Here is a 13,556-nt window from a genome sequence, read left to right on the forward strand (position 1 = left end):
CTTTGAATGGGAAGAGGCTGCCAATATAGGCTGCACTCCATGTATTTTTATGGCTCTGAGATGTAGAACAAGGGAGGGAGAGGTTCATATGAACAATATTTGTATGGTTACTATGAAAACAGTTGTTTTCTGGAGTACTTCAAAGGGGCCTTCCACTAGTGATGCTGTGAAGTGCAAATAACCAGGAGCATTCTTTGAGTTTATTTTCACTGAGTTTATTTAAGCCCAGAAGAGTTTATTATTGCTACCACTAGTGCAAGAATCATGTCAACTAACGGTCAAAACTAAATTGGTGCTTTGTTATTGGAATGCCACCTTGAGGTTATTTTGTAGTTATCCCAAAGGTGCTTTTTCAGAAGGCAACTGGACTTTGTTTTTCTTTGAAGATGTTTCAGTTCTCATTGAAGAAGCTTCTTCAGGTCTGACTGGATTGTGGGGAATGGAAGGATTTATATTCCTTGCAGACAGCTGGTCATTTGCATTCTTTTAGAGAGTCGTTGAGGCCACTTGGAGGTTTATCTGTGTCCTAAAGGTCACCTTTGTAGTGCAAATGTGTGTGGAGCCTTCTTGGCTGCAGGATGTTTTCTACCTTGTTCTTGTAGTCTGCAAAATGTCCATAGACAGTTTGTAGTTATCTTAAGATACAGGAGGACCTGGACAGACTTGAACACTGGGCGCTATCTAACAAAATGAAATTCAATGATGAGAAAAGTAAGGTTCTACATTTAGGCAAGAAAAACCAAATGTACAGGTATAGTATAGGGGGTACCTTGCTCAATAGTAGTAACTGTGAGAGGGATCTCGGAGTCCTAGTGGACAATCACTTAAATATGAGCCAGCAGTGTGCTGCAGCTGCCAAAAAAGCCAACACAGTGCTAGGCTGCATTAACAGAGGGATAGAATCAAGATCACGTGAAGTATTAATACCACTTTACAATGCCCCTTAGTAAGGCCACACTTGGAATACTGCATCCAGTTTTGGTCACCACATGTTGAGACTCTAGAAAGAGTACAGAGAAGAGCAACAAAGATGATTAGGGGACTGGAGGCTAAAATATATGAGGAACGGTTGCTGGAATTGGGTATGTCTAGTTTAACGAAGAGAAGGACGAGGGGGGACATGATAGCAGTGTTCCAATATCTCAGGGGCTGCCACAAAGAGGAGGGAGTCAAACTATTCTCCAAAGCGCCTGAGGGCAAGACAAGAAGCAACGGATGGAAACTAATCAAGGAGAGAAGCAACCTAGAACTAAGGAGAAACTTCCTGACAGTTAGAACAATTAACCAATGGAACAACCTGCCTCCAGAAGTGGTGAATGCTCCAACACTGGAAGTTTTGAAGAAGAGACTGGACAGCCATTTGTCTGAAATGGTGTAGGGTTCCTGCCTGAGCAGGGGGTTGGACTAGATGACCTCCAAGGTCCCTTCCAACTTTATTATTATTATTATTATTATTATTATTATTATTATTATTATTATTATTATTATTATTATTATTATTATTATTATTATTATCCAAATTAAATGAAATCAATGAATAAATCTGGCTGATGAACAGGTCTGTTTGCAAGTCACCTGTGTATAGCTCAATCTGTTAGTCTACTCAGCACACACTTTATGGGCTTGTTGTGTGGTATTTTGGCAAATGCTTTTTGTTTTTGTAAAATCAAAACATATGTATGTAGAACATTTCCACATTCTGCAAAGTAAGTTCCTTGAATGAGGTAAAATTTATCTGCAAATTCTGTGGTGACTGAAGAAGGAAAATTGTACATGTGCGACAGCAGAGGAGAGTCTCAGATCATTATCCAAATCAGTAAGCAAATGAAGACATCCATGCATACAAACACACAATCAAGTGTTCTTACTGAGAACTAAAGCATCTCAGCTTGATCCTTAATAGTTTAGAGAGTCCTCTATCATGACCCAGCACAGATAATGGCATCAAGCTTGCTTGCTCTCCATAAATATTCATGTGTTAAGCAAGATCAGTTAAATCTCTGTTCCTGAAATATCTCTGCAAAAGAAACCTGAAAAGCAGAACATTCCCTAACATTGGAACAGCTTGCCTCCAGAAATCGTGGGCACTGAAGATTTTTAAGAAGAGACTGGACAGCCATTTGTCCGAAATGGTATAGGGTTTCCTGCCTGAGCAGGGGGTTGGACTAGATGACCTCCAAGGTCCCTTCCAACTTTACTATTATTACTATTATTATTATTATTACCTCCAAGGTCCCTTCCAGTTCTATTGTATTCCCTGAGAAATCCAATGCCCTAAAGTCATCTGAGGTGGAAAAAGGGTTAATATACATAAATTACAGAATAAAGCAAGTGGGAGGTTCTGACTTTTTTCACTTCCTCTTTCGGTTCCCTGGCGTAATGAAACTACCAGTAGACAGCAAAACTCACAGCAGAAATTCCAAGGGAAACGTTTTGGGGAAGAGGGGAAAGAAATCAGACAGGAAAGGAGAAGAGACTTGGGAACTGGAGTGTCTTGGAGTCTCAACCCCAGTTTAGAGCTTCGTTACTGAAAGTAATCAAAGGAACAAGGTCTTGGAAAGAGGTAAAGCAGGAATCTTGAAACGTCCCTATTCAAGATCTCCCATCCAGTCAGACATGGATGTTGGATGTTACCTGAAACGGATTGGATTCCAAGGTGTCTCTACCTGCCCTTCTTTGGAGACCCTCAAGTGCCTCCACCGTTCCCACCTCTTCTCAGTACCCTTTGGGAGCCTCAGCATCCATTGTAAAGAGCCCATCACCCTGGAATTGCCTCGTCTGTATGAGAAGATTGTTCAAAACCACCGGGGTGGTTTTTGTTATGAGCTGAACGGACTTTTCCAGTGGTTGCTGCACGTGTTAGGATTTCACACCAAAATTATAGCTGCACGTGTTTGGAACCGCTTCACGCAGTGCTACGGTCCTCCGTTGGACCACTTGATCACTTTGGTAGACTTGGATGGGCAGCAGTTTCTGTGCGATGTTGGGTTTGCAGAAGGTTTCCTGGAACCATTAGAGATGAAGCCTGAGGTGGAACAAGTTCAAGAAGCGGGCGTATTTTGGTTGAGCCTGGAAGGAGCTACCTGGGTACTGGAACGTCGGGAAATTTCTGGAGAGAGGGGAAGATTCCTCTATAAATTCACCCTAGAGGAGAAGAAACTAGAAGACTTTTCTGACATGTGTCTTTACCACCAGACCTCACCTTGTTCTATCTTCACCTGCAAATCCTTTTGTTCCCTGCACAAAGCAGGTGGTGGACGTCTGACCTACCTGGGCCAGCGCCTAATTTTCACCATGGGAAGGGAACGTACCGAAACGTTCTTGCAGAACTCTGATATCCCAACCGTTCTCTTTGATAAATTTGGGGTCAGCCTGAAGAACTTTGAACCAAAGGATGAAAAATTCCTGCCACCTCCTCAACAAGGTTCATTAGTGGGAGAAGCGAACGATGATCTCTTTTAGATGGTAATGAAATATAGAATTGGGCAGGCTGATCTATTAAGGATTTATTGCCACCTCTTCAACAAGATTGATTAGTGGGAAAAGCAAAGGGGGATCGCTTTTAGATTGTAATGAAATATGGAAATATGGAATTGGGCAGATTGATCATGTTAAAGATCATGCCCAAGATCGTGCTTGTGATTCTGTAAAGGGTTAAGAGACACTTCAACTGATTTAAGTTTGGATATCCTACTGATTAGCATTTTAGTGTTGTGGCAATTGCAGTATCATCATTTAGATTTATAAGGAACCTTGAACATGATTTTGCCTGTACTTGTGCACTTATCAATGACTGCTACATAAAAGATGAATCCAGATACATTGGTAGTCGATCAGTCTATGCTTTCGTTCAGCTTTAAAAAAACCTAGGTGAGTTTGACTACAAGCTCCATCTTCCCCAGAAGTATGACTAAGATATTATTTAGTTTTTTAGGGCAATTAAGGTTACTTACAGTGGTGATCCATCCTGGGAAATTCCTGTGGTCTTTGTCAAATACAACCTAACATACCAGCTTCCCATTGTGACTTTCTCAAAAAGAATTTCCACACTAAAAAAACACTTTAAGAAAGTGGATCCTATGCTATGCTATGCTATGCTATGCTATGCTATGCTATGCTATGCTATGCTATGCTATGCTATGCTATGCTATGCTATGCTATCCTACTTCTGCCAAATCTTCTAGACTCACTGCAGTTGACAACAACACATATAGACTGGTCTCAATTCTTGCTTAGTTACCTTTGCTTTGTGCATCCTTATTTGGCAGAAGGGATGTGGTCAAATTAAATAAAACCTCAATTACTACAACAAAAAAGAAAGGGAAAAAAAAACACCCTTTCTTTCTCCTACATCTGAACAGGATGTTATTAATACAATATGCCCTACAACTACATTAACAGAAAAGAAAAGTACATATTGTATATTTCATTTTGTTTGCTTTCTAGGATTGGAAGAGAGAGGAAAAAGTTGCGTTTCTACCTATGCAGTAGAAGGGTTCATGTACATAAATGAACTATACTTGAAAAGGAGTCTATAATATCATCACTGTAGACTTTATCTGAGTTTTCCAGGCAGGATAATTTCCAAATTGAATGGACTTCCAGAATTCTCCAGCCAGCAAGATCATCCCTGAGTATTGTAGCAATTGGGGTCCAGACTTTAGGAAATTGCTCAGATTGCCAGAACTTATTTTAGACCACGTAATATTCGTAGGATACTTCTTGACCCATCCATGCACAAATATGCTCTCCAGTACAAGGCCAGGACATCAGAAATATAATTAGAATAACAAAGTTGGAAGGGACCTTATAATCATCTAGTCCAACCCCCTGCCCAAGCAGGAGTTCCTAAATCATTTCTGAACAGGTGGCAGTCCAGTCTCTTCTTGAAAGCCTCCAGTGATGAAGCCCCCACAACATCTGAAGGCAGCCTGTTCCATTGGTTGATTGTTCTCACTGTCAGAAAATTTCTCCTTATTTCCAGGTTGAATCTCTCCTTGATCAGTTTCCATTTGTTATGCCTTGTCTGGCGTTGAGATGCTTTGGAAAATAGGCTGACCCCATCCTCTCTGTGACATCCCCTCAGATATTGGAACACTGCTGTCAGGTCTCCCCTGGTCCTTCTCTTCACTAGACTAGCCATTTGCAAAGGGTATAAGCTCTAACCTTTTCTTCATTTCCTGGATTTCTATTGACAAGTAGTTTTGCTGAGAGAGGAAAAGGAAAGTGTTGGATAGCACAACCATTGCATCGGAAGTGTGGGTGATTTTTGCAGGGTTAATGCAAACGGGGAAAGGGGGAGATGCAATGATCCCGCATTCAGGTCAAAGAGGCGATGCGTTGCAGCGCAGTTCCAAAATATTGGATTTCAGCCTGCAATTCCTTCTCCGGAATAATCTCGGCAAGAAATACGCAAGGCGATTTTGATCTAATTCTTCTCCCAAGTTTCCGGAAGGAAAAAAAAAAAGTGGAGGATCCCGAAGAAGACGCCAAAAAAGGATTTGGAAACGGGGAGGAGGGGGGGACTTCATGCAAATAACTCTGCAGACCTGCACACAAGTGTGTGCGCGTGTGTAAGGCCACAAAATCAGTATCTTCGTGCATTTACACGGATCGGCTCGCAAGTGCGTGGGTGCGTGCATGCAAGACTTCAAAATCTTTCATTTTGTGAAATAGCTACGCAGATCCACTCGCAAACGTGCGTGCGTGTGCGTGTGTGTGAGAGAGAGAGAGGTGCTTCAAAATATTCATATAAACAGCTACGCAGATCCACGCGTGTTGGGGGAGGGGTTTCTCCGCCCTTCCTTGCAAACCAAGAAGGCTTCCAAATCTTCACGCAAAGAGCTACACTGACCGGGGGGTGCGGTGTTTCCAGTCGCCCATTCGTACTTGCAAACTAAAAGATCTCATCCAAGATCCAAATCCCAACCTGGGCGCAATCTTCCCAGCACGCCACCCATAAACTTCCACCCACCCCCGCAGTCCAGCCAAAAGCCAAAAGGAGTGGAGAGGGGTCGGCCCCACTCACCGAGGCCAATGGCCACAGTCCTCTCCCGCGTCTACCTGCCTACCTACCTAACCTAATCTATTTATCTACCTACCTACCCTACCTTACTTACCTAACCTTACCTATCTACCCTGCTCTATTTACCTACCTACCTAACCCCTTACTTACCTAACCTACCTAACCTTACCTACCTACCCTAATCTATTTACCTAACCTACCTTACTTACCTAACCTACCTTGTATGTTGCATATGTCATATACATATGTTGTATATAGTATGTTTTAGGTGTGTGTCATGTATGTTTGTTTTTACAAATTTTTTATTAATTTTTTCAAATAAACATAAACAATACAAATATGGTGCATTTCATTAGAAAAACAAACACATAAAAAGCCTACTCAGTAGGTATTCAGAAATAATCGGCGGTCGTCCCCCCCCCCCCCGCATCCACACTCCCTCAACCTTCCTACCTACTTCCCTCTCCCTTCCTCCCCCTCTTAACCACCATCTCTCCACCACTTTGAGAGCGGGCAACTAAATTTCATTTTTGATGTGTGCCATTGTGCCCACAGTAAAAAATGGCAATAAAGGTTAAATAATAATAATAATAATAATAATAATAATAATAATAATAATAATAATAATAAGAAGAAGAAGAAGAAGAAGAAGAAGAAGAAGAAGAAGAAGAAGAAGAAGAAGTTGGAAGGGACCTTGGAGGTCATCTAGTCCAACCCCCTGCTCAGGCAGGAAACCCTATACCATTTTGGATAAATGGCTATCCAGTCTCTTCTTGAAAACTTCCAGTGTTGGAGCATTCACCGCTTCTGGAGGCAGGTTGTTCCACTGGTTAATTGTTCTAACTGTCAGGAAGTTTCTCCTTAGTTCTAGGTTGCTTCTCTCCTTGATTATCTTATCTCATCCACCTAACCTTACCTTCCTACCCTAAAACTATTTACCTACCTAACTTACCTTACTTACCTAACCTACCTAACCTTATCTACCTCCCTAACCTAATTTACCTAACCTTACCTTCCTAATCTATTTACCTCCCTCCCTCCTTCCCTTGCTCGATCCGAGGTCGGACACTGCGCGCGCCTCCAGCGCCGAACGGGCCGCGCGCCTCCAGCGCCACTCGGGAACCCGCAGGTGGGTTTACGGCTGCACCACTGGCCGGCCACGCTTCCCCATTCCGCCCCCACCCCACCCCACCCCACCTCCCCGCGCGCGCTCCCGCCCGGCCTCCTCTTCCTCCTGCTGGGAAAGGAGGGGCCGAGCGCGGATGGCGCGCATGCCCGCCTGAACCCGGAAGCCGTCACGGTCCCCCTTTTGCGCTGCGTCCCTCTCCGACTTGGCGCCGCCGTCGAGCAGGTGAGGGTCGGACGGGTCGCCTCCGCAGCTTTCTCTTCCCACCCTACCCCATTCGACCCGCGTGCATTTCTGCCCCGCCGCTCCCCTTCCTGCCAGCGGGACCGAATTAGGGCTTCTCCCAGGGCTGGTGCAGGGAAACCGCTGCGAATTAGCGGGCTGGGTGTTTTTTTTGCATTTAACAACAACAAAATGGCAATTTGGCTTCAGTGGGCGAGCTTCCCGTATGTCATGGGGTCTCCAATCTTGGCCACTTTGAAGACTTGTGGACTTCGACTCCCAGAATTCCCCAGCCAGCATGGGGGATTCTGGGAGTTGAAGTCCACACGACTGAAAAGTGGCCAAGATTGGAGATCCCTGCCCTGTTGGATAGGCCTCTCTCAAGTCCTCCCCAAATGTTATCAGGTTCTCACCTGATTTTGTGACCAGGAGTTGGCCTAGAAGAGGGGTAGGCAACCTTGGCTCTTTTATGACTCGTGGAATTCTGGGAATTGAACTCCACGAGTCATAAAAGAGCCACGGGTGCCTACCCCTGGCCTAGAAAGAGTGTTGCCCTAATTTGGTGTGGGGAGGAAGGGGTAAGGGAGAGAAAAAACAAAATTAATTCTCTGCCTGAAAAGGGAATGGAGGAGAGCCATGAGTTTGGAATGGGCCCATGCTGAGAACTTTTTTTTCTTGATTTGGAAAGAAAAACATAATAAACCTTTGTGAGAATTAATTTAAGTAGCTTTTAAGTAGCTTCCTGTCAGTTGCTGTCTGGATTACAAGCCAGATAGATGGATGGATGGATGGATGGATGGATGGATGGATGGATGGATGGATGGATGAGAGATAGAGAGATAGAGAGATATGATAGATAGATAGATAGATAGATAGATAGATAGATAGATAGATAGATAGATAGATAGATAGATAGATAGATAGATTAGATTATATATAGATTAGATAGATTAGATAGATAGATGATAGATAGATGATAGATAGATATACTGTGTATGTGTATACAAACATCTACAGATACACACACACACATAACTATAGATACACATACAGACACATAAACAAATACACATAAACTTCCATATGTGTGTATGTATATGCAGAATGTTCATACACCAAATAAAACACTGCTAATTAAATAGTTTATTGATTACTGATCAAATTGAGGATAATGTATAATTGTGGCATTTTTTAGATGTGTGGTCTTCAACTCCCGGAATTCACCTGTCAGTCAGCACTTTGATTTCCAAACAAGGTTTTGTGCTTTAGTGTTTGGGCCCAGGGAGCTATGGCTTAGTCAATTAATTATGGTTTCTGTGTGTGTCTCTCCAATTGTACTCAGTCATGGCTGTCTGAGCCTCAACTAGCATGGCCTGTTATGAGGGCTGCAAGGAGTTAGAGTGTAACAGTCTCAGGAATACCATACAAATGTCTGAAACAGGGTTTTTCATTAAACTATCATTGCTAATCCACAGTCTCCTCCATGGCTTCCATCGTTCCCCAGACAGCTTCCCCGGGCTCAGAGGTCTTTGTCACTCGCCACGGCGCTTTCGTGGTCCGCTCAGATTTGGGTTATTTCCTTCAAACACTTGACTTCTGCTCAGGACAAGATCTCAAAATACAACCCCTCCACCCTGCCTGCCGTGGAAAGGACCACTATGTGGGAGACCCCAGCAGTTCGACCATCTATCTTCTCCACGGGGGCTCCTTCTGCCAAGTGACAGATCTGAACTCTGAGCCACCCTCGGATGTCTTCCCGCTGCACCCCAGCTGCCGTGGAGCAGACCACTATGCATTCTGCGAGGGATATTTTTTCAACTTCTTCCTGTCGCGAGGGGTGGTCCTCTGTGTGGCTGATCTGGCCACTGGGGCCTTGATTAAGGAGGTCCACTTGGAACCCACCCTTCTCAATGGGCTATACTATTACGGCGCGGATGCTGAACATCTGGCTTGCTTCAGGATGGACGAGGAGCAACGGCTGTGCGGCACCTGTTTTGCCACCACCGCAGGACACAAGGAGTCCTTTGCGATCCACCCAGATGTGGTCTCATTCCTCCCAGGTGGACTGTCCCTCAGCTACGGAGCTGCCTTCGGTCAGTGGCAGTGCCTCAAACTCCTCTCCAACGCAACCGACCTGCCCATGCCCAGCAGCTATGCAATATCCCGCAAGGTTGGCTATTCTCAGTTGGAACTTGGGCTAAAAGCTCACGTCGACGAATCGGTGAGTCCAGAGTCCCTTACAGTCTCCCTTCTCCAGCGCCAGTTTGCCCTCCCTGCAGTTTATGGAGGGCTGGGACTTCAGACCGAGCAAGAAGAATGGGAAGCAGCAGCGGAGGAAGAAGAACCTCTCCGGGTGATCCTGCAGCCCAGGCAGAAGCTTTACTGGTGGCATTACTGCCTGGGGTTGGGTAAGACACCCATCTTGTATTGCCGGTCACTGAAAATCACCCGCAATCCTTCACCCCCTACAAACATACCTTTGCCACCGGCTGAGGTTTGAAGTCGGACTTCAGGACGGAAGCTTTTAACCAGGCTAGGAAGAAGTAAATAAATGCATATATTTATGTACTTCCTCTTCTTGTGTCTTTCAATGGCAAGTTGCAGGTAATCTTCGCTGAGTTGACCCCTTGTTTGGTGACTGAAGTTGTGAAGGTGCTGAACAAGGGGGATTTTACAACAGGTCCTTGTGTGGTTGCAGCCATTGCAGCATCCCTGAAGTCACACACAGAATGATTCTCAATTTACAACAGTTCACTTGGTGACCATTCAAAGTTACGACAGCACTTAACGACCGTTGTAGCAACCCCACGGTCACGTGATCAAAATCCACACACTTGGCAACTGACTCATGGCAGTTGCAGTGTCTCGTGGTCATGTGATCACCTTTTGTGCCCTCCTGACGTGAAATGGTCTTTACATCAAAAGTAGCACAGGAGACAGCTGTCTCATGGTAATAATAATAGTGATAAAGTTGGAAGGGACCTTGGAGGTCATCTAGTCCAACCCCCTGCTCAGGCAGGAAACCCTATACCATTTCGGACAAATGGCCGTCCAGTCTCTTCTTAAAAACTTCCAGTGTTGGCGCATTCACCGCTTCTGGAGGCAGGTTGTTCCACTGGTTAATTGTTCTAACCGTCAGGAAGTTTCTCCTTAGTTCTAGGTTGCTTCTCTCTTTGGTTAGCTTCCCGTTGCTCCTTGTCCTGCCTTCAGGCGCTTTGGAAAATAGCTTGACTCCCTCTTCTTTGTGGCAGCCCCTGAGATATTGGAACACTGCTATCATGTCCCCCCTCGTCCTTCTCTTCGTTAAACTAGACATACCCAATTCCAGCAACAGTTCCTTATATGTTTTAGCCTCCAGTCCCCTAATCATCTTTGTTGCTCTTCTCTGTACTCTTTCTAGAGTCTCAGCATCTTGTTTACATCCTGGTGGAACCATCTGAATGGGAGAACATTCCAGCTTGGGGGGAAAAAACCCAATCGCTTTGTATCAAGAGAAACTATCTTAGATGTTTGCCGATAGCTCTTTGGGTTTGTTCCTATGGAATGGGACAACTCCACGCGGCCAACTCACCACAGCCAACTTGCTGTGGGACAATTCACTGCGGGACAATTCAACAATTCGATTATTTAAAATAATTTTAAAAAATTTGTTTCAATTTTTGTCATTCACATTTCATTTTGCATCCTTTCTTTAATGATTCTATTCCACCATTTCTTCAATATTAGTGTAACCTTTCTTCCGCAATGAATTGTCCTACAGCAAGTTGGCTGCGGCAAGTCTTAAACCCTTGTTCATAGAATCTAAAAAGCGCAGAATCCTGTGATCAGCATGCTTATGAATTGTGGGACATGAAAAACACTTGGGTGGTCATGAGGGGTTTTGTGATCTTCCACATTTCCAATTTGACAAACACAAGAAGAACCTATCTGGGTGTCCTTCACACAACATGAGGTAAAAAAGGTAATTCAGAGTGCTACAAAACTTTTTTCAAGGAGTTGTCATCAAAACATCAGAGTTGGGAAATAGAAGAATCTGGAAACGATCAATGCTAATAGCAACATAACTCTCTTCATCTATGTTTCTCTGCTACGGATAGTCCTCGACTTACAACTATTCATTTAGTGATGGTTCAGAGTTACAACGACATTGAAAAAAGTGACTTATGACAGCTTTTCACACCATTGCAGCATCCCCATGGTCACATGATCAAAATTCGGATGCTTGGCAACTGAGCCATATTTATGACAGTTGCAATGTCCCAGGATCATATGACCATCTTTGCGACTTTCTGACAAGCGAAGTCAACAGGGGAGCCAGATTCACTTAACAACCATGTTAGTAACTTAACAACTGCAATGATTCACTTAACAGCTGTGGCAAGGAAAGGTCGTAAAATGGGGCAAGACTCATTTAACAAATGTCTCGCTTAGCAACAGAAACGTTGGGCTCAATTGTGGTCATAAGTCGAGGATTACCTGCATTACATAACTTTGGCTGTCCCCAACCTGGTGCCCACTAGCAACAACAGCATACCAATTCTAAGACACTTTAAGGGCACTAGAAACACACAATACTGTTTTCAGAAAACACCAAGATTTATTTTTTAGCTTTTAAAAAATAGTTGGGGGAACAGTGCATTTTTTTTCTCTGTCCTACAAAAGTATAATTTTAAAAAGTTTTTTTTTAAATAAAAATCACTTATTATTTATAAGAGACTGTATAAGAACTGAGTGCCCCAAACGTACTTGAATTTCTTCAAGGAAATTTAAAATCTCTGCCTAAAATTGATGTTGGCACCATATTTAAAGACATAAAAATAGGATTTATACAATTGGTATTGGAGGCTCAGATTTTCTTCAAACAGGTTGACCTAGATGTGCAAAACAATTCCCGTCCCGTTTTGAATAGTTAAGATCAGTAACTCCATCTGAAGACACTGAATACATTTAGAGGTTGCCACCTCGAGGAAAGCTATTGTAAGAGTATAAAGCAGCTTTTTAATCAAGCCAGACACCTAATCTGCAGTGCGTCTTAATATTAAGCTGGAATCCAATCAAATTGGAACATGCCAAGTACACGATGGTGGTCCTCTCATCAAGCCTAAAATGGAGGTTGTTTAAGCATCTCTACCAATAAAGGAGAATATTTGTAGCTCCGGGTTGAAAATGAAGGGTCCTTGATGCTCTCTGAGCTTGATGTTACCTAAGTTGGGTAATGAAACATCTGGAGGAAAACAGCCAAGCTCAGACAGGGGCAAGGACCCCTCATCTTTACTCTTTTAAAGTGAAAACCTACACAAGTCATGACTTTTATCTCAGAAATCTTTGATTGGTTAATACAGAATCAAGGTGGATGCTGGGAATTGGAAGTTTTAGAGAGAGAAATCCTGCAGGAATTTCTCTCTTGGCAGAGGACCAATTTATAGTAATTCCATCTCAAGGCCTTTAGCTCTCTCATAGCTTAGGTCCGCCATATTGCATGTAGGGCAGACATGTCAAACACAAGGCCCAGGGGCCGGATGCGGCCCGCGGAGTGGTTTCATGTGGCCCGCGAAGCCATCCTGGAAACAGTGAGGGAACGGCCCCCGCTGCCTTGGCCCTGGCTCAGGCCAGCCGGGAGCCAATGTACAATTTTGTGGTGGCCATCTATGCTGAAACGCATTCAGTCTTAGCTCCATAAGCCCCCTCCCCTGCATGGCCTGAGAGGAACAGTGAGGCTCCTCCAGTGGACCATGCCTTGGCACTTGCCCCGGTCCCACCCCCTTCTGCCAGAGACCCTCAGATCTGTCCCACTCCTGCCCAGGCCCCCATAGGAACCCTTGACGCGAACGATGTAGAGCTGGCCACACCCACCCAGTAGGCCACACCCAGTCCATCCACGCCCACCCAGTAGGCCGCACCTACCCTGACCACACCCACCCGGCCCCCTGAGGGCAACCGCAATGCTGACGCGGCCCTCAATGAAATTGAGTTTGACACCCCTGATGTAGGGAGTTTAAGTTCCTGCAAGCAACTTCACATTTCTGGAATGCAGAGAGGTCCAATTATTGAAAAGAAAACTGTCTGATTCGAAGATGAGGTTCATCTGATATTAAGAGGAAACAGGACAAACACAACAGCGCAGGCTTTAGGACCGAAGCCTTTTGCGGGGTCCAATCTTTCTGTCTTCATTCCCCAAGCATT

General features: G+C 44.3%; 1 protein-coding gene across 1 annotated transcript; it reads left to right on the plus strand.

Moving 5' to 3' along the window:
* Nucleotides 1-2,466: 2,466 nt before the first annotated feature.
* On the plus strand, nucleotides 2,467-3,818 carry LOC107292705 (arylamine N-acetyltransferase 2-like). Its single transcript, XM_015821813.1, has one exon. The coding sequence runs from the start codon at nucleotides 2,617-2,619 to the stop codon at nucleotides 3,460-3,462; it is 846 nt and encodes a 281-aa protein (XP_015677299.1). The 5' UTR covers nucleotides 2,467-2,616; the 3' UTR covers nucleotides 3,463-3,818.
* Nucleotides 3,819-13,556: the final 9,738 nt, after the last annotated feature.

The sequence above is a fragment of the Protobothrops mucrosquamatus genome, unplaced genomic scaffold, assembly GCF_001527695.2.
Source record: "Protobothrops mucrosquamatus isolate PMUCROS unplaced genomic scaffold, P.Mucros_1.0 scaffold1403, whole genome shotgun sequence".
Classification (NCBI taxonomy): domain Eukaryota; kingdom Metazoa; phylum Chordata; class Lepidosauria; order Squamata; family Viperidae; genus Protobothrops; species Protobothrops mucrosquamatus.

Bases quoted from the DNA above. Each gene is read 5' to 3' on its own strand.
- LOC107292705 (XM_015821813.1), top strand. From the start codon at position 2,617: ATGGATGTTGGATGTTACCTGAAACGGATTGGATTCCAAGGTGTCTCT.